The 22055-nt window shown below is 45.7% G+C and overlaps 1 protein-coding gene across 1 annotated transcript in view; it reads left to right on the top strand.

Moving 5' to 3' along the window:
* LOC118770611 (beta-1,4-N-acetylgalactosaminyltransferase 3-like) overlaps positions 1 to 22055 on the top strand; it is a 40159-nt gene that overhangs the window by 2551 nt on the left and 15553 nt on the right. Inside the window, exons 2-5 of the mRNA XM_036518372.1 lie at positions 15216 to 15271; positions 15909 to 15989; positions 19282 to 19377; positions 21082 to 21172. Of these exons, the coding sequence (XP_036374265.1) occupies positions 15216 to 15271; positions 15909 to 15989; positions 19282 to 19377; positions 21082 to 21172 (324 nt within the window). The remainder of the gene's footprint in view (positions 1 to 15215; positions 15272 to 15908; positions 15990 to 19281; positions 19378 to 21081; positions 21173 to 22055) is intronic.

The raw sequence follows: 22055 nt of genomic DNA, 5'->3' as shown, positions 1-22055 counted from the left end.
TTGAAGGCTGACACCTAGGCCTTTGTTCTTCACTTGGTTAATACCAGGGAAGGCCAACCCATTCTCATCACAAACCTGTCTGTTGTTGTTTGCCTTTTCATGGTGAAGGACTTTCCTCTTGGGCTTTTTGTTGCCCACCTAACCAAAGGCCTATTGTCATCCCCTTGTACTCGCCTGCTTCCGTCATTCTATTCATTCATGGGACACCCGATGCTGCCGCAGACTTTTATCTCCCTCTCTGTTCAGCCATTCTGCTGCAGTGGTTTTGGCTTCCAGTATTTAGTTCAGATTGCAGGGGCTTACCAAGGGACCTTCAAAGTCAACATCTCAGCCTCCCCCCCCACCCCCCTTGTCTTACACCTAACATTTAAATGTACCCATTCCTCACCCAGCTATGTTACACGTTAGTGAGGGTTTGGCTGTCATCTCACTGTCTTATCGTTGATGTTTGCCTCATATTTCCTGAACAACACCCTTTCCTCACCCGGCTATGTTACTCCTCACTGAAAGGGGTGGAGGTTTTGTGTAAATCTTCACGTATGTCTGTCAGTGCTCTCTCTGCTTTTTTTTTTGGCGGGGGGGGGGGGGGGGGGGGGGGGCTGTTGGAAGGCATAAATTCAAGGTTAGCTTCTGCAGGTTAACTGCAAGCCGGCATGTCAGCCAAAACTTGCCTGTGATGATGTGCTTATGACAGCTGTGATTGTCGCATTCGTAGCCCACACCAGAATCACACTGCTTCGGGAGCTTCACGCAAGTTGTTGAAAAACGGGACGGAGATTATACCAAGATGGGTGATGACACCAAAGGGAAAAAGTTGTATGGCAAAGCTGGGTGGGGCTTTTATTTGAATACGCTTTCATTTCCCGAGTTTATAAGACTATTTGAGTCTGCTTAGACACTATTAGGGATGAGGTTCCTGAACAGGGGCAGAAATGAAACTAGCCCATAATAAAGAAGACCGTAGCTATGCTAATGTAAAAGGCAAGTAAGAGAGCATGATGACAAGTTGGCGGCAATTAATATCGCAGGAAAGAAAATCTGTTTTTTTGTTTGTTTCTTTGTTTTTTGGACTCCTGCACCATTATTACAGGTCCAGGGAAATAAACCTAAGGCTTAAATGCAGGAAGAGTGGAATACAACAGAGATATATTACCTTTGTTGAATGGCCTCAAAGTTATTCCTCAAAATAATATCTGTACTCTATTAGTAATTTAATATTCAGATGTTGATTCAACTATGTAAAACAGGTCTGCTCGCTCCCATAAAGCATATACTGTGTTTGTGATTTAATATCTGAATTATGGGACTAAGTGACTGAACCAGTAATATATAGCTACCGTAGATATCTACCTATAATAAGACATGGTGCCTCTGTAACTCAGCAGACTGTTACTCCTATTTTAAAAATGTATAGTGTATTTAGGAACGCCATATCTGAAAGTAAATACTGTCAGGAATTTTGTGAATATATGAACAATGCATTCCATCACTTCCAAGGTCATAGTCGTTTAGCCACGTGCACTGTATGGGTAGCTAGTTACTGAAGCCAATGAAGACCTCAGTATGAGGCTTCCAAGTGAGGTACAAGTAGTTGCAGTTTAGGCAGTGACACTCCACTATGTGTACACATATATATAATTTTTTTTAGTTTTTATGGTAGCCCACTGTTACACCAGTGTAAAGGGCAGACACGAAAAGGGTTACAGGAATTGCTGAGTCAGAATCGCGATGCACGACCTAAACGGAAGTTACGTATCAGCTGATTTATTGCCCATGTGAGTTACATGTGAGTATCTCTCCCTCCCTCAACACAGACCTTCAGTTTTGGTTAGGAAGAAAATCCATGTCTGAGTTTCATCTTGATTTCAGAATGATGTGAAACAGAAAATAATTGTAAGTTCCTTAAAAGTTACATGATTGTTGTAGTTACCTGGGGGCAGGTTATTATCAGGAATGAGAGTTCTCAGCAACACTTCTGTGCTGTTCGAAGTGATATATTATAAACGGCAAAGCTGGAAAGTATGCAACAAATTTGTATCAAACTTCAAAGTGATCCCAATTAGTCACTTCCTTGTTGTGGCTGGCATAATTCCGAAATCATGTTGTGACATTGTTGTGTGGCCCCGAATGTTTAATCAAACTACACTGTCTGTGGTGAAGAGCGAAGAGCCACCTTAACTAACACCTTAGCTAACAGTCCTGAAATCTTTCCATTGCAAAAAAAAAAAAAAAAACGCTTGCAAGAAACTGAAAGAAATTCTTGCTGAAAAAATCAGCGGACTGGGTACCCTCCCTGAAGACAAACATCGCATTCCTGTCAAGTTTACGCCCAGCCTCTGGTGAGGCAGGTCTTTCTGCGAGGGCCTTTGAGTGTGGGGGTAGCCGCAATGCCCTTTGCTTTTCCACATGGAGGCGAGGGTTACAATGACCTGTTCTTTTCACCTTTGAGTTTCATCCATGTGAAGTCCAAATACTTTAAGTCATTAGTGTTTTGTTCAAGTTACATAGTGTTTCTGTGTACACGTTGGGACATTCTGGAGATTCCTGGTAACAGAGTCAGTTAGTGGGTCTCACAGAAGTGTGGATGTTAGCTCCTACACATGCTCTGCCTAACTATAAAGAAGTGGGACTGTTAGGAGAACAAGTATTCAGTGCAGACTTTATTGGCCACCGGACACTTTGCGCAGAAGCCTTTATGTCTTAAGGTGAGAGAGGTGTCCAGCTGCCTTCGGTGCCACGGAATGCTGACTGATGCGGCCTCACCCTGGGCAAGCAGGTCATCCGCCCTATCCAGTCGGCCTGAGGACCGAACTCCTACGCTTTTAGAGCAAATGGCCCACATGGCTTTCAGCTTCAGTGAGCGTGATCCGTGAGCGTACTGCGCACATCAGTGTGCAGTGTTTAATATGAACTCCTCGTGAAAGGCTCTTGAGACATTGAGCCATTGAGGTCAATGATTTTGAACGCTGTTTGAGAACATGCAGTCCAGTAAAATTCAAAAGATAGTGGAGACAGGAGGAGGATTTATTAAATTAGCGCAGAGACACTGTCTTGTGTAATCCTGTGCCAAATGCTTTTTTTGTAAATGCTGTGTCACATGGGCCTCTCTGGTCTGTAATCATGGCTCAGAGGCCTCAATATACTGCTATTGACTTTGTTGGAATGATTTAGTTAATGATTTATTTTCTCACGTTACTCATCAACGTTGTTTTATGGCATGTAATATGTGTACATATCCATCTCTTTGTCCTTGTCACACTTGTCACACATTGAAATGACAGGAACTAACAGAAACATGTGTACAGTGTGGAAGTATTTCATTTGCTTTAAGTTTGCAGTTCTAGTGTCATTTCCCTGTAACCGGAAGGAACCAGAACAGCCCGGTCTTTCACATTTTCGTTTTCTTCTGCGTTGTATGCAAGTCCATGTCTCAAGAAGCAGCACTTGGAAAGTTAGCCGTATTTTGTTTTTGTTGTGGTTTCTCCGCTCTTTAGAGGCTGTTGTTTTGGGTTAACAGTTTTGCTAACTCCTCTCTTGTTTGACACTGTTAAAAGAGGGGTTGAAGCCACTGAAGAACCTAAGTTGACCAGGTTGGACTTGTCTAGCGGTCTTTGCTGTCGATAGAATGTATCATTCCATAAAGACAGAATGAACGGCTAACAAAATGCTTCTAGCAATAATACTCAAGTGCCAGTTTTAGTTTTTAGTCAGGTCAACCATCACATTTGCTGTTAACCCTGGTTTCATGTTGTAATAAGAGTTGACATGAACATCATGACCTGAACTTTCCATCTCTGGAAAAAAAGTTTAGAGTCATTTGCGGCACAAGTGTCTCTACAAGTGCTCTGGTTAACCATCCAGGGAGGGCATGTAAAGTCTTCAACTTATAGTACAATTGTTGGAAATAAGTGCAATGAGAGTGTACCTGTCACGCTGTATGCTGCCATAACCAAGGTTTTTTTTTGGATTGCTCACCAACAACAAATAAAAACAAAATGTTTTTATTTTATTGCAAATTAAGCTACGTTTTAACTGGATCCTACAAGGCGCAGCTGGAAGGTGCCAGAGGGGTCCAGCTATTGTCTTGCAGTGAAGGAATCAGCCATCTTATATTTTACAAAGATTCTTGGACTGACATAGCAGTTGGTGATAATTGGCTGGTGACCCTTCATCTTAATCTGCCAAACTGACAACCCACCTGCATTTGCAGCCTGGTGGGTTTTAATTTCAGACCCTGCGCAGCTACTGTAGAGTTGTTTGGGGGTGATGTACCACACCAGTTTTTAAATTGTGAAGTGATAATTTGTGTCATCACCTAAGAATATAGCCATTCATTATGTTACATTTATTATACCTCTTGCCAGTAGCTCTTATCAATATGCTCTCACCACAGCTCAGTCAGTGCCATGTTGACTGCTTCTTTTCTACACGTGGCTTCGCCCTGGTGTTTTTGTCTGGCTGCCATTGTGTCCTTCTTCTGCCTGTGCTTCACAGCTTGCTGGAAACAGGTGCGGGCCCGTTAGAGTGTTTCATTGGCTTTCGCTGGCTGGCGGCAGTCCTCCCTCTAGATTTTGTCTTTCTGTGTAAACCTGGCACTAAGCACGATTGTGGTGGAAAATATCTGGTTGTGCGAAATGAAATTGCTGGCAATTAAATTGACCACAAACGGCAAATCCCAGCCCCCTCCCTCCATCACCCCTCCCTGCTGTGGATGGGAAATTGTCCCCTGGCATAAAAACGAGGCGCAAACCTGTCGCTCCTCCAACATCAGCGGGTCCCGTGGCTGCTCTGGCGTGGGGTGCAGAAGGAACGAAAGGCCAGCGGAGGCTCTGCTCTTCCTGTCCGTTGGCGTGTCAGTTTTATGGGGCTCAGTGGCTGGAGAGAACACTTAATGCCCCCTCCAGAGGCTGTCACTGCTGGCAAGTGGCACACACTAACTAGCCCAGCGCCTGATGGATTCAAATGGAGTCTGTCAGTGGGGAGGGGGGGGGTATTCCATTTCATAGTAGTTTCTGGGAGTTCAGAGTCCCTGGGCTGTGCCTGTTGTTTTAGTGTTGATTGTGGTCTGTGGGTCCTTTGCTCCACTGAACTCTCCATTGTAAACTGTGCACATGTAAGGTGGAGGTGGTGATGTAAAGCAGCTATTTTTGTTCACAGAAACCCATGCGACGAGACTGCAGTGTCTTTGAAGACCATTGCTAGTTGCAGAGGTGTCTATGCTGTGGTTAAATTGGTTTTGAGATCCTGTGTGACAGAAAGGGCCTTATTGCTGAAAGCCTGGTAGGCACTCACTCCACACTCTTTCACGTAATTGAGATTGCGGGGAGCAATAGACAGGCCCTTGTTTCCTAATTGCCATTGCTCTCTCTTTAATTATAAGGCTCTTTGTAGAAAGCATGTTTTCCATTCCTAAAAAAAAAAAAAATCTAGAAGAGAAGTTGTTCAGGTCCGACAAGAACTGGAAAGTACAGGGAAGTTCCATTTGTGACCTCTAACGTCCAGCCACAATGGATTTCACTCTGTGAAGGCTGGTTAGATTTCCTGGAAAAAGGGGCTTGAACTGTGCTTGTGTTACCCTGTCCCATGAAAGAGTCCCTCTTGTATAACTTTGCATGCTGTAGTGGTTGGGGTGGGGGTGTGTGGGGGGGGGTGCACTTTCCTTGCAGAGGGTGAACTGAGGGGGTGGGTAAAATCTCTGTTCTCAGGAGCCATCAGATGTCATCTGGACTTTCAAAGCTGTAATTACCATGGGTCCTGTAAGGGTCACGGATGATTACAGACCAGACTCCTTCATGTCCTCTGTCTCTTCCCTGGGAAGAAATGTGTGGGGGGGTACTCTCATTAAGAGCTCTAGAACAGCATAATGATCTCTACCTGATCATGGCTTATGCCATAACTACATTATGAGCTATGAATGAGGTAAGCACTGTCTCTTATGCCTTTTTAAGCCAGTCCTTGATGCTTCATTGAAGAAAAGACTTTCTCTTCTGGAAAGTACTGCTCAGTCCTCAGTATGGAGTGAGAACAAATAGCTTCCCTCCGGCGATAAACCACAATGGGAACTTTGTCTATATCCTGTATTGATCTTCTTCATTGATCAAATTTTTAGACATTTTCTTTGTCTGAGAAAATTACGTTTTGATGGTTTAGGTTAGGTTTAGACCAGCCACAGTTACCTGTTCCTCTCTTTTGAATGGCTTGTGGGTGTTACGAGAATTAAATTGTAATAGGGAGAGGCTGATTTATTTTTAGTGCGTTAGCGTTGTGGTGAAGGACAGGCAGCATGGGAAGTGAATTGTGTATGTGCTTCATTAGTCACGTAACCAGCATTGTCAGGTAGCGTGGAGCATGGGAACCTGGGACCAACCTGGTGCTGTGGTGCTGAATATCATCCTTTTTCCTGTTGATCTGAACTTCTGTTGAATCTGAACCATTAATCATAGTAATCAGGATCAAAGAATGCAGGTAATCAGATGCTCACGGCATGCAGCGTTTTCCTTGAAAGACCTGTAACAATGCTCAGACTTAACTTTCAGGAACTAGACTGCGCCCCCACGCAGCTTAAAGAGACTCCAGTATCGGGCCAGTTGCTGCTGTTTCCTTGTGTGCACCTGCTCTATTTCAGCATTTAAAAAACGTACGCTGCGAAGAGGGCCCTGGATCCTGCAGACTGGGTCATTTCGGGGAAACAAATGGCAGTGGAGTGAGCGATGCTCCATGGCCTGAGAACTCAACAGCACTCATCACAGCATCGCAGGGCTCAGCGCACTGCCAGCCAGCCCAGCGCAGTCCTTTCCCATTAAACGAGTGCTTTGTTTCTCCGTCTCCGCGCCCTCCTCGTGAACAGAGGAGCAGTGTATGAATGGAAACGATTGGGGCTGCCAATAGAGAGGCCTTTGGGCTCTATTAAAGTATGAACTCTTGTTTTGTCTCTCAAATTCCCTCCCCTCCTTCAAAATCTCAGCAGCAGTGTGGCAGCTTTCAGGGAATTGGACTCACAAACAGACGGTTTGGGTTGAATTCCAAATGGAGCACTGCTGTTTCTTTCACTGTAGCAAGCAGCCTTGTGTGAATTGCTTCAGTAGTGCCACACTTCACAATTTTAGCCCTAGTTGAGCACATTTCATTGTCTTGGAGTTTTCCACAATTGTTAAAACTCAAAGGTATTTCAAAGTATTTCAAGCTGGATGTCAGGCAGCTTGAAATATCTGCCAATTTCTGTTCGGTTTTAGGGTTTCTAAAGCAGCGAGAGACCGCCAGGAAGAATTCCCAAGAAAAATTCCCATTCAATTACATTACATTCATTTACAGACTGAATGTAAAGTTTACGTTACATTCTCATCCAGATTGACTTCCAGAACAATAGAATATTCAGTAACATAATGTGAACAAAAAGCAGTGTTTAACTGTAACCCATGCTTCCGATACAATCTAAACAAAAGACAGCCAGAGAATCTTGGACCAAGACAAGTAAAATGCCAAGCACTCAGTAATGAAGCGGAAGCAGGAGATGAGGACTTCATTAAGCTGCAATGAGAGCATGAGGATGTATTTATCAGCTATGAGACAACAATCACTGCAGACAGTGGAAGCAATTATAAGTAGAAAGAAATGCCATGATAGCTTGATAGAAACAATTGGTGACTACTAGTTTTGTGTCCTTGAGTCGCTGTCAGTTCTTTATGACCCGAGGTAACGACACACAATATGATTCTCCTGTTCCAAGGCAGGACTGCTGCAGTAGCCAGTGACGTGTCAGATTCACCCACGGCAAACTTGATTGTGATCAAGAGTCAATGAATGTGCACTGGTTTTAATTATCCAGCAGTGTAAACAGATTATATGTATTACAAACAATACAAGCCTCTGTGGATGAGGCCATCTGTTTAGCAAATGAATACTACTGATAAACCACTGCTGCTAATAAAATAATGATGATCGGGATCGTCATTGTCATGCAGTTACCATTTCAATAGTCCCTTTGTACACACACTTGTCACCACTTGCAGGTAGTCTTATAATGTATGTTTAAGTGTGTCAATTATGTATGGGTGTAATTACAACCTGCTGTTGTTTACTCCTGTAAGTGGTGTGTGTACTGCGGTGTGATTGGCCAGCTGTCGCATGCACTCTTCCATTGGCTTCTGGGCTCTGTGTTGAGGTCTGTGGCACCTCCTCTTCCATTACCATGATTATAGCCGGCTCTCCCCATACCTCATTATAGTTTTAGCAGCGTTTTCATCTTGCTGCGGGGACTTGAAACAGGTTTGCACTGATTGCAGTTCAGCTGCCCGCAGCACATTAGGTTTTGCAAGCTTTCGCAACTACCTCTGCAGTCCAAGGAGAAGATGGGCTCCAGAGCTATGCACTCATGCGACACATAACCGTAGCACAAGTGTAGATCAAAACCATTGACGACTGTTGAATTGCTTCAACCATGTGCACATTCAGTTGACGTTCCCCCCGGGAGACTGTGATCTTATAAAGGTTGCAACCAGTTGATAACCCTTATATTTCTTGTGGTATGAAGGGAATGTGAGGGATGTAAAGGTAAACCAACTGAGTGGACTTACAGTAGAGTGTGATGGTAACATTCTTCTGGGAAATAATCATATCACCCTGTCACCTTTCCCTTTCCTCTTACTGATCTGCTCATTTTCTCATGCTGTGCGTCAGTGATGGAGCTGAAGCACTTCTTTCTCTCTGTCTCCATGTGTAATCTGCCTTTGAATGAGCCTGTGTGCTCCTCCGCTGAGTCTCTTAAGAGGAAACCGGGGAGGGAACTTTTCCAGTTCTGCCTGCTGTTGATGGAATAATGAACCCATCAGTCAGGTCCTCCCACGGGCAGGACTTGCATCGCACACCTGCAGAAGCCATCTCATTTCCTTTGGGGAGGCAGAAGTGTGCGCGGGTGGCGTGGTACAGTGAATGCAAAAAGAGAAGGGCCCCGCATAGCACTTCTCTGCACGGAGACAGGACGGGGCAGGGAGGCAACCCGATCCTCCAGCGGCGGTGTAGCGGACTGCAGACAGGGCACAGACGCCGCCTGACCCCCTTTGGGGGTATGTGTGTGTGTGTGTGTGTGTGTGTGTGTGTGTGTGTGTGTATGGGGGGGGGAGTGGTTTGACATAAGCCCCTCTCTCTGTGCGCCTCGCCTCCCCATCTCTCCTCCGGCCCCTGGCGAGGGCCCCCAGCCCTGCCCTCTGCAAGGCTCTGCTCAGCTGCCCGTGAGAGCAGCTGCTCAGAGGATAAGACGCGGAGCTGTAAGTGTCCTCATGAGGCCGCACCCTCACCGTCTGTGGCCTGCCGGGACCGGGGCTTCGTTCTGTGTGCCTCTGAAGAGGAGGGGGAAGAGGGCATTAACATCAAAGTGCTGCAGGTGGGAGAGACTCATGTCTCAACCATGCACTCATACGCAGTAAACTGGTGCCTCTGTACATTACATTGTGGTCATTTAGCAAACAGTCTTATCGAGAGCAACTTACAAGTACAAAGCGCATCTGGTAAGTTGGCATGAACAGTTGTACAACAGGATAGTACTAACCCCATATGAACGAGTGTCAGAGCCAGACAGTGCTGATCACAAGTGCCTACCTGGTTCGATGCGTAGGCTTAACACAGCATAGATTGTACCTCTGTACCTCTGGCCATTGCAGTGTATGAGGGACTCATTAAGCAAGAGATCAGGTCTTATCAGAAGATGTACACTGAAGTTTCAATTCAGGTGGAAAGAAAGCCACACCCTTCAGTAACATTACATTACAGTCATTTGATGCTCTCATCCAGCGTGACTTCCGGCACAATAGAACATAACTGTACCCATTCAAGTTTAATGAGCAACATTGTCAGACCAGGCTAACAACACTCTCAGACCAGTGAGTGTGAGCATAACACAATTCAAGGCCTATCCCAAGCCCTACCAACTCATGTAACCTGACTCGGCAATGGAAGCCAGGTATACTACCATATACTTCATCACAATACTACTATAGACGTCACCACAGTGCCTTACAATGCAACGCTAACACAGCATACACAGTGGGCTCAGAGTGATATTCAGCTGTTTGGGTGGACTTGGAGTTGTTGAGTCTTCATAATGGAGACTGTGGCTCCCTCAGTGCCTCCCTGGTACCTGTGGACTCTGCCAATCACATGTGACAGTATTGCTTGATGTCACAAAGTAATGGAGAAAATAACAAGGTCACACGACATTGATCAAAATTCTCCTTTTGATCAATTGAGATGGAAATGGGAAGGTGTGGAGTGGTGAATTTGTTGTTTGGGTCCATTTAAGCCATGATTAGGCTCCAACAGATTTTTTTAGTCGGTCTGTGTGAAGTCATTTCATTAGGCCTACCCATCACATTCAGGCTTAAGAGGGCATTTGAGCGCTCTGCCTGGTGGCATCTTATCTTTTGGATGCCCTCCCATAGCCCCTGCAGCCAACACAGGAGGCTGGAAGTTGACACTGCATGGGCATCAGAGCCGTCACGCACCAGCGTCGTCTCGATCACATTTCACGCAACAGCGCAGTTTCCCACAGATCGAGCAGATCATCTGAAGGTTGAAAGATTGACTCACAAAACCCGTCTGACAGGATTTCCTGTTGGGGGGGGGGGGGGGGGGGACTGGTGCGCTTTGGTGATATCCTTTTTTTTTTTCTCCTCACCTACTCCGCACACTGAGGGATGCGTCATCTCCAACAGTCTCATCAGACCAGTACCACCGCATGCCGGTGCACGCCAGTGTATCAGCGCTGAGCTCAGCCTTCCTTTGCCAGGCCACGAGTCCGTCTGAAGCATCTCTTTGGCATGTTTGTCACGTCTCCTCAACCTGCACCAGGAATGCCTGTTATTTGACTGAGGGCTAACCCCCGGGGGTCGTACCTCGCGTTCAAACCCAAAGGTTCCATTCCAGCGGCTTTCGAAAATGTGAGCTTATCACCTGAATTGGCAGTGCAGTTGCATTCTGAACATGCTTTACATGCAGGATTTAAGTTTGTGCTGCAACGTAGAGAAGGTGTGCTTTGGCTTTATTTTCACAATTGGTATATATCAGACACTTTGTGTAATCAATGCATACTGTTATTGCTGGGTACAGGAAGTTATAGGAAGTGAAGAATGTGACAAATGAGGCTTGAGCTGATTTGGGATAATGCATTTACATTTACATTTCTTCATTTGGCAGATGCTTTTATGCAAAGCGACTTACAAGGGAGTATGTGAATACAAGCAAAAAGCCACATAAGGAGTCAACAATATTAGAAGCACTGCATGACCAGGTTTCAGTAGTTGGCCAGACATGGTAGAAGGTATAATGGTGTTTCAAATCATATGCTTTGTCAGAAAAAAATCGAAAATGGAGCATGTTGGAGTGTTTTAACATGGGAAGGAAATAGGACTCGACATTGTCCAGTTTGTTTATATTTGAATCAAATTTTCATGCAGCTGTATGTTACATCACAGTACTTTGACCCTTACCTGCAATGTAGACCAGATTCTCCTGATCCCAGATCAGTACGAGCCCCTATCTTAAACAGGCTGTGCCTTAATGCTGTGCTTTTTGCAATGAAGCTAATCTCATAACGGTGGAGTACAGTGAGACTGAGGCCTCCATTTAATCTGACCACAGTCTGAATAACACCTTTATTCAAGTATTGCCATCTGTCATTTACTGTGTATTCTTATCTCTCCCAGCAATTTGCATTTGTGCAAATTGCATTGTGTTTAAATTGAGCAGAGAATTCAGAGTGTTTCTTGACATTAGATTGCATGTACCTTGCTGAGGCTAAGCCTGGCAGGCTGTGTGCTAGATATGCAGTGTAAGACAGGCTAAAGGGCATTTCTAGGTGGCTGGTAGTTGTAGGTGTTTAGCAGTCCTGAATTTCCCTATTTAAAAAAGGAAGGCTCCCAGCACTTTTGAATATTGTGATGAACTTAGTCAGTGTCATAGAAATACCCATTGCCCCTGCCTTAATAAGGCCCATGGCTGTGTGATTCTGCAAATCATTAATCTTATTCAAAGCTGACATGTTATTAGAGGTTAGATATGACTCAGGTGCTGATTTGAATTCATGCATGTTGATTTACCTTCATATCCTCACCATTTAGCACGGTATAAGCTGTACTGTGTTGCTGAGTATGCAGGGTTTACTATGTGTAACTAACTGACTGTGCAGTGCTCTGATGCAGCTAAGGGTGTGTAAAAACTAGGCTGGAGCACTTAGTCCAGGGTCAGCTGAAAGAGATAATTTTCTCTCTGAAAGACGTAAGCAACGTTGGACAGCATCTCCAGTACGAACCCATGTGGATGTAACTAGCCTAACTAAACAAACTGTAAAGCAGTGTTACTCAGCGATGAACGTTGATGACCAACGTTGTGCACTTATATACAAGTCGAAGACCCTCAGCTTCAGCGTGGTGGCTTTAGAACAACAAACAACAACATTTTTTAATGCAGCACATTGTACAACAGGGTTGTCACAGAATGGTGTCCAGAGGCTTTCCAGAGGGGAAAAAAAAAACAGAAAAACCCTGTGGTCCAATCTGTAAAAACTAAAAATTATTCCCAGATCTCTGACAAAGACGCAGTTCAGTGAGACTCCGGGAAAATATCTGAACACAAAAAGAAATAACACACACAGATATGGAGTTCAGCTCTGATATCTTTGACTGCTTAGCCACTGTGGAAAAGGAGTTGCCAGTAAGAATTTTATCATTTTGTCATCTAACCAGGTCTGATTTGCTTTCAAACTTTGTACAGAAATCTTTATGTCATACCATCACAATGTAATTAATTTTTGTCCTTAAACACCAGGGAGCCACTCCAAGCGAAACTGCTCAGGTGTCCCTGCGTGAGATCTCATGAAAGGGAATAATTAGTGCAAGACCCCATGAAGGAGAACACCCTGCACTCGTTTATACTTTACACACCACCACCAGTAACGTGGTGGTGAAGGACCATCGAGGACAATGTTTTCGCTCAGCAGGTCTCTATTTTAAGCCTACCCTGTGTTTGTGTGTGTGTGTGTGTGTGTGTGTGTGTGTGTGTGTGTGTATGTGTCAGGGGAGGGGGTCACAACAAGGTAAAGTACCTGCAGGAATATGCATCTGCACTTGTGAGCCTGTAGCCTCCACCCTAATAAGAGGCCTCCAGAGCTGCGCCCCCTGTAATTACTCTCCTCTTCCAACTGGAGAGGCCAGCCCAGGTCACTGAGTGAGGGGCGGCATTAAGCAGGCACGTCTCTCCATATGGCCTGATGGAAGTTGTAGTCCAGAAGCGGAGGTGCTAGGGCATGTTTAATGAGCACCGAACTTCATCTCCCATCAGTCTCCCCTGCAAAAGCATTGAGCTCTGCCTAGGTTAGTCCCGTCTGTGACAGATTGGGCTTAATAGTGTGTGTAGCCCTGTTATAATGCTGTTCAAACGAGTACCCAAGAGGAGAAAAATTCACGGCTGACTGTGGGCTTCCAAAATTGAACCTTGATTAGGAATGCAGAATCAACGCAGTAAAGTTTCACACAGAAATATGGCAAGTCCTAACCACACAATCAATGTTAAAGCCAAAAATGTTCTTCTGTGGGGAGTCAAATTAAGGGTAAAGTTATCTTGATTGTCACCACCACTAAGATGAGGATAAAAAATTATCTGTATTTTCTGATTAATTGCTATGCGAGTCATCTTCACCACAGACTAGATATCGTGATATCATACATGACAATTTATTTTGTCTACAGGTGATCGGTAACATGTTGTACATTGTTAGAGTGCTTTAGCAGTGTTTACATTTTAGGCTTCTTGTGTCTGAACTCCTATTGATTTAGCCATGTCACCATATCAGTATTAACAAACTGCAAGGAGTTGGTTTGATCTACACTGCTCCGTAGTAGACTCTGTGGTCTGTTTCTCATTGTTGAGGTGAGCCTATTGGAGCTCAGCCAGTGCAGGCTATTTTGTGCCTTGTATAATTGGTCCTTAGGGGAAGGAACTTGTTCTGTGTCTGCAAGATTCAGCACTAGTCCATAGGCCCCCAAGACAAAATTTTGTGAGAGAATTATGGTTATGATGATGGACACTCCTGTTAAATTTTTTTTTATCATATACTGAAAACATGCGTACACTTGACCTCCTGACCCTCCTGATTCCTTCCCTGTGGTGACCCTTTTGAAGGGGCCACTCACTCCAGTCCCAGAGGGCTGAAATGCATCCGTTTTTCTACCTCTCTTTTATCTCTCACGGGCTCACAACAAGGGAAGGGAGACACCATGGGTTCAGCTAAGTAATGGTGAGTGAAATAAGGTAATTAAGGTCCCAGCTGGATGAAAGGCGGGAGGAGGGCGGGTTTTGTGGGCCCGGCTGAGTTCATTTCCTGACATCTCCATTGAGCTGCCTTTTCGGCAGGAAACCGATCCATGCCAGATACTGTGTCCGAGTGAGGACAGCCCGTCCTGGAACAGGTTCGCTCACCGGCACACAGAAGACGCAGGATTCTCACCTGAATCTAGATCGTTCTCACATTCGTTTCTGCCTCGTGCCTGTGTTTTACTGTATTGTCCAGTCATCACTTTCCTAACTGGTTCAGTCAAGAAAAAACATGCGTCACTTGCTTGTGTTTATATATAAGCAAGGAAAGAACAGGGCTACGCATTTCTTTCCTGAAAAATGGTCGTGGCAGGCCAGTCGAGGACAAAGTCTGGCTCAGTCTGCCAAAAAGTGACCGAAATTGAAAACCAAACTCATCTGGTTCAAAGATGAATGGGTATAAATTTAGGGACTGTGTAGGGAATACTCTGTACTAGACTAGAATGATGTTCTATGTGAGTGTCAATTGCAAGGGAGCAAACATGATATCCAATGTAAATATCACCAATATGCTGGTTATTGCACTCTCCTACAAGCAGTGACTTTGGGTGATTCATCATAAAGTGTACCTGCTTGGTGTGCTGTTTTCCAGACCAAAAAGACCTGTTATTTAACTTACAAATGTTATTTAAGGTGTACAAATTGTAAAAGTGCTAATGAATATGTGCCAGTGTCTTGTAACTCCTGTCTAACCAAAACCAAAACCAGAGTTTAATTTTCTCATAGATCTACTCTAGATGTCTACAAAAAGAGGCCCCATAATTTTCTTAGGCCTAAACCCAAATGGTTCAGGGTTGTCATTGAATACATTTTTTTCTGGTTATTCTCATGAGTTGCTTCCCGTTGCCTTCCAGAACTCAGTCCTTGGAATGAGGTGAATCCCTCCTACCGGCATGCGGCAGAGAGAGAGGTGAGAGCAGACACTGTCTGGAGACACGGGGGGTGTAAGTGGTGGCTCTGCCTTCAGAGGTAGCAGTGCATAATGTCCTCCTCGCCACAAAATGGACAGAGACGTCAGTTCAAATGCAGTGTCACTACAGTGGAAATGACACAATTTGAAACGGGGCAACTATGCTTTGAAAATTTTTTAGACTATTCACGATGGAATCACTTTAGGTAATGCTTGTTTAGTCCTCTTTCTCTCGCTCTCTTCCTCCTCCTCTGTCTCTCTGTCCCTCTTTTTTCTTACTTCTTTCACTTTCCCTCCCTTTCTGACTCCCTGTTCCTCTCTTCTTTTTCCCTTGCTCTCCCTCAGCTCAACTTTCTGTTTCCGTCCCTTTCTTCCTCTCCCTATGTCTCTCATCCACTCTGTCTTTTTCTCTCAGTTCAGTTCAAATCAATTCAAATGCTTTGTTGGCATGACACACAAAGTACATGTCAGTAACGCATAAACAGCAACCAAGAAAGCACAGTACGAGAAACAAGTAAAAAGTAAAAAATCAAACCGAACTTGAAATTTGATAATGAATCATTTAATAACAACCATAACCACAACACCAACACTGTGATGTCATCGCTCTCTCTCTCTCTCTCTCTCTGTGCTGCAGCTTCCTAAAGACAGTGTGGCAGTGCAGACTCAGGGCAGTCCCCAGGTGTCGGGGTTCAGAACCCAGCCGTGGAGGCCCGAGGTAAGGAGTCGCCGTCCCCCCCACGCCGAGCGCGGTCCCCAGGCAACGCACAAATCACCCCTCGGCTGTCAGCGGGCCGGGCTGCTCGCGTTTGAAGTGCTCGTAAAACCCCTCCAGAGCACCGCGCACCCCTTCAGAACCCACGTGTCAGCTGGGATTTACATCAAGTCACACGGGGGGCCCTTTCTCTTAAAGAGGAAACTCTAGAAACTAAAAACTCCCTGGCCCACACAGCACAGAGATGTGCTCTGCACTAGTTATTACCGTGCATTTCTGGGATTTGGCAGGCTTTGGATTTGCACCACTGTATCCAGTTCATTAATGTTTTTGAATCAGAGGCAGCATAATCTTCTCCACTCCATGACAGCAACTCACAGCTTCCGTAATTATTGCCATAAACAGCATCTGTAATAGATTTATTTCCCGCCAAGCTTGAAATAAACAGTCTGTCTATTTCGGGAATATACTGCGGTTAATTATGTATAAGAACGAGAATGAGGATATGACATACGCAAAGTAAAAAAAAAGGAAACGTGCTCCTCTGGCTTCGTGTAGATGTGTGAAGTGGCAGGCCGCATTTCCTCCTACACTGTGACTGACTGAAAGCCAGTCACAGTCTCAGAATGCTGATGCATTCTCAGCCTGATGTGGTTCGTTGTGAGTAATCTGCAGCAATCAGCTGACGTTATCAGCCCTGCGGTGGCGTGCGCTCAGCTGCACAGATACAGATGTCACTCTGCTTCCACATGACAGACGGAGGCATTTGGGGCATCTTTTGTGCTTTATAGGGCCTGTCTATTTCTGCCTGAGGAAAAATCTTTGTGGTCAGAACTGTGTTGCTGTTTGCCGTAAACACTGTTTGCAGCTTTTGACTACTATACAGTGTGGTGTGCTCCATATATAGTGCTTAGCCAGAAAAACCCCTTTATCTTCACTAAAAATATGTTAATCCACCGCTTTGAATATAAAAGCTGCTCAGCAGCCTCCTTTTTTGTGTATGCTTTTGCATATTGAGTACCTCATGCTCCACACACACACACCTATCCTGCTTGAATCAAAGGACAGCAGTAACACGGTTATATCCACACACGCCCCCCTGCAGGTTTCCCCTGAGTACCTGCGCACGTTGCCGTGTCCCTACCACATTCTGTCCCACCCCATAACTCCACCTCCCACGGTCATAGTAAGCAGAACAGGAGAGTGTCGGGTGGTTGGTTGGGCGGGGGGGGTCCGTGTGTTTTTGCGGTATGCTGAGCTCTCGGGTAACCTGTTCGGCCTGCACTGACTCGGCCAGCCCCACTGGGCCTCATCTGCAGAAACGCCCTGGCACTCTCTCCTTATAGTGTATCCCTGTGGGTGTCAGATTGGCAGCCACAGACAGGCCTGTCTGTGCTCTGGAACTGTGGATCCCCATTCCCTGGGGCCTCACGTGCGCATGCGCTCCTCTCTGACTGGCGCTAAGCAGGTATTAACCCACAGCTGAGGTGATGCTGTCAAGAGCGAGGGCCTCCCCTGCCCCACGCACCTGTCTCTCAGCGCGCTTCACAACGCTCCCCCCAGCGACTGTGTACATGCATCTGGGGACAGTCTTACAAGAGAATGTCCCTTGAATGGGTACTGCGTGCTACACCAGGCAAAAAGGGACACGTTTAGGATTTGGAGCTGCTACAAAACGTCACAAACTCCCTATGTCACTTTCCTCAGGGCCTTACGAGAGGAGAGGGCTTCCTCCCTTTAAGATGGTAATCCCATTGGTGGCGTCTTGTTTATGACCTTTAAATCCCCACAAGACGGGGTCCCAGCGCTGGCATGTCATTAACAGAAGGTAGCCGTTTCCAATAAGCAGACAGGACCCCCCCCCTTTCCTGAATCAGCCTGTTGCACAGTCCCCTCCCCGAAGGGTCCGCGACCATCGCGCCAAGCGGGGCGTCTGTCTTCATCGCTACAGTGCACCCATTCTGCTGCCACTGAATATGCCCATTGTCTCTCTCATCATCGCGGACACACACTGGAGGGATTGCACTGTCTGTGCAGCCCAACTCTGGCAGGTCGATATGCCACACACACACACACGTATGCACACACACAGCGCGGACAGTATTGCACTGTGGTCAGGGAATTTGACCAGAATGTGGTGCAATCCATATTCCGGGCGGGAAACTAATGTTATACCCTAGGGGATGCTCCTGCTTCAATTTCAGTAAAGACCTTGCCGTATGAATAGATGCTATGTTAAAATGTACAAGTGCCCTCATAAGGGGCTGTGCCAAAGAATTCAATAATGTAATGTAATAATGTAATTGAGGTCCATATTTCTCTGCTGTCACGTTAACACGAAACCAAGCCATTACCTCTCATGCTTGTGCTCGTACTCTCATTGTTCTGTTATACAACCCAAATGATCACCTTACTGGAGCCTCTGAACGGCTCATGGCTTTGTAGCCCTTTATGAACATTCTGTCCTGAATGCAGCTAGCAAGTGACTGTTGCCGTTGATTTATGGTCACTCTCGTGCCAAGTTTACGTGGCTGGTGGCACATCTCTCAGATTTAGGAAGTAAATTCACCTGGGACTTTCTAAACAAGCTGAAACCCTTGTCAGAAATCACTGTCATTTATTTTTTTTTAATTCCCATTTGTGTCATGACCTGAAACAAAACAAAAAGGGAAACAACGAACTTAGAAAAAAAAAGTCACTCTACAAGTAAGTTAAGCGGTAATGACTTGTGCTTCCTAGAAGAAACATAGATGTGGAGTTCTAAACTTGAATTCAAATGGTTGCCAGGCAATGGGTGGGCCCATCCCACATCTTCCATCTGGGGTGACGGGATACTAACCTCATATGCTTGGCATGGAGTAACCCGACTCTCCCATGTACAGTACCAGTCAAAAGTTTGGACACACCTGATTAAGATAATGGGAAACATGAATTCAAAGACATTTTGATCTAAAGGCTTATGCTTCAATACTTGAAATCTCTTTCTTAGACAAATATAAATAGTGAAGTGGATGTCTCTGTATGAATTTCTTTCCGAAAACATTCAAAGCAACAAAAAAATCAATTTTGGCTACTTTGAAGAATCTAAACTATAAGAGTTCTGATTTGTTTAACACTTTTTTGGTCAGTGCATAATTCCTTTAGTGTTATTTCATAGTTTGGATGTGTTCACTACTATTCTAAAATGTGGAAAATGGTAAAAATAAAGAATAAAAATTGCGTCCAAACTTCTGACTGGTACTGAATGCGTTCATTAGAAAAACAAACATGTATTGCTGTGTCTCTCTCCCCTCAGTATAAAGGCCAGGCGAATTTGCACATTTTTGAGGACTGGTGTGGCAGCTCCACTGCGCAGCTCCGGAAGAACCTGCACTACCCTCTATATCCCCACGTGAGTGATCCCTATCCCCCACTTCATGTGGAATATTACTGATACTGTTCCCCACACACACACACGCACACGCACATGCATATGGCCGCTTTCCCTCTTACTTGTTCTATTTCTCTCTCTCTCTTTCTCTCTCGCTGTCCTTCTTACATTCACACACATACACACACACACAGACATGGACACCTTGAAAGATTCATTCACATGTCTCATGCAACACACCAGTATGCCTCAACCCAGGCCCCGCCCTGTTCTTTGAATTGTCTGCAGTATTTGTTGCAGAAATAACTGACTTCTCAGAGGTCCATTATTCAGGCGTGGTCGCAGTGCTCGTTATATCCGTAGAAGCTGAAAACCGAACGCTGTTCTTCCAGGCACAGAAGGAATCACGCCAAAGCCTTGCGTCTGGGAGGGGTTTAAATTGCAGCCTGTAACAGCAGCCCGTTCAGCAGCTCCACTGGCTGGCGCGTGGTGTCAGGCCTCTGTGTAGCGGGTGTGCTTACCGTGTGTTACCATGGTAGCAGCTGGGGCTTGCTTAGAGAGGAGATGAGAGCAGGCACAGATGCTGGCTCAAGTGAGTCACTTCCTCGCACTGTGTCTGCTGCTCGTCAGCGGGCCTTCCACAGCCTTAAGAGCGGAAGCCAATTGACCTATTAACCTGTTAAGGAGCAGACCACTCCCCATACACACACACGCACGCACGTGCACCCATGCACGCACACACGCACACACACATACACACACTTATACACGCAGGCGCTCATACACTGTGCACACACACGCAAACACATAGGCACTCAGACACACACTAACTCATACACACTCTCACTCACATGCAATCACAACCATGTCTTTTTTGTTGTTACCAACACATTTTTTTGGTTGAGCTAGGTGAGCAGGCTTTTGGCGGCAGCAGTTGTTAGCAGTTTTGTGCTCTCTTGAGTGTTCGACTCACTTGCCGAACATGCAAACTTCCTTTTGCCGACGTAAGAGGAAACGTTGTCATAGTATCTCCTTTGGTGCTGTAATTGTTCCCCTCTGGTCTGAAGAGAGTTTGTCCAGGTTATGTCATGCATGACATGTAAATTCGAAAGGATGTTGATAAGACACCAGGCAGTGATTGGGTGTGGGTGAGGAACGGAATGTAAAGTAGGGAAATAGCTGTACACTCCTGGATTTGAGAAATGTCAAGTGTGAGCAGTTGTTCCTGTTAACTTTGCACGTGCTCAGTGTTAAAAGCGCACAACTAGTCACACAGGTGTACTGTATGTGTTGGGTGCTCTGACTTTTGTCTTTCAGCGTGTCGGTGCATACGATGTGTTCAGTCAGACTCTTGGCACAAGCCTTCTGTTCAGGACTGTGAAGATGCTCAGTCAGTCAGTGGAAGTGAAATGTCTATAATTTAGTTGACTTTCCTGTACTGACGCAGGCAGTCACGGTGTATGTATTGTAAGTGGTTGTATCAGAACTCAGCAATCAGCACAAGTACTCGCTGTGTTCACTGTGAGGGAAGAGCATTTTCACAGCCCGCTCATGTCTCAGACCCACACATTTCTCAGGTTCCCCCATAACAGCGGCCCAAACCTCACTCCCAGGCGTCTCCGGGCCTGCCCCTGTTCAGACACCTCCATTACGCGTGTAAAGATAGACAGAGGAAGTCGCAAGCTGCGGCAAGCTCAATAACGGCTCCTGTTCATTCTCTTCCAGTCGCGGACCACGGTGAAGAAGCTGGCGGTGTCACCCAGGTGGACCAACTACGGCCTGCGGATCTTCGGCTACCTCCACCCCCACAAGGACGGTGCGTTCTGTCCCGCACAGGGAACGGAGAGAGCCGGCGGAGCGCTCCAGCTGAAATTCCACCCCACGCCGCTACTCCAGCTCACTGCTCTCAGATTCCAATAATACAGTTCCAGCAATTAGCATTCCGCGTGGGCCTGTCCAGACAACCCATGCTAATTCGCTTTCTCTGGGACACGGAAGACAGTGTGTTTTACCACACGATTTACTTTCATTATGGAAAACATCCACTGCAAGGAAACCCCAAATGCATATTTAATGAAAGAAGCCGGAGCCTGACTGTTAATCAGTCTCCATTTAATATTTACAGCGTGCAGACTGAAGCTCAGTGGAAAGTTGCGTCAAAACCGCATCTGTCACACAGTTACACTACTGTAACGAGTACAGGCGCATGTGGAACTGCAGGGGGGAGAAAAAAAAACATCTTTACGATGTTACCTAATTTAATATTGTTAGAATATTGTTGACTCCTTATATGACGTTTTGCTTGCGTTGTACTCTGCCTCACTTTTAAGTTTCTTTGGGTAGAAGCTTCTGCCAAATGAATAAATATGAATGTAATGTCAAAAGTTGTTTTCGAGCCGTAGGGGTGCCCGTGGGAATTGAGGTAACCCATTTCACAAGAAGGCGGCGTAAAGTCTGGTGGTGGTACCCGTGTAACCCCTACCCCCCAGGTGCTCCCCGCTCTCCCTCTGCGCCCCGCACCCGCACACTATGATTACAGCCTACAGACAGCTCACAGCTGCCGCCGCCTTCGAAACACAACCCCCTGTGTAACACAACCCTCCTTTGTGCACCTCGGTGTTAGTCTCACATCCAGGGATTGGAAATGCGGAAGATAACGGGGTGCCTGCCTTCCCACGTTTCCATTAATGATGGATCAC

This window comes from Megalops cyprinoides, chromosome 23 (genome assembly GCF_013368585.1).
Source record: "Megalops cyprinoides isolate fMegCyp1 chromosome 23, fMegCyp1.pri, whole genome shotgun sequence".
Taxonomy (NCBI): Eukaryota; Metazoa; Chordata; class Actinopteri; order Elopiformes; family Megalopidae; genus Megalops; species Megalops cyprinoides.
Note: the sequence above shows the minus strand (reverse complement) of the source record. Positions and strands in the feature narration are given on the sequence as shown.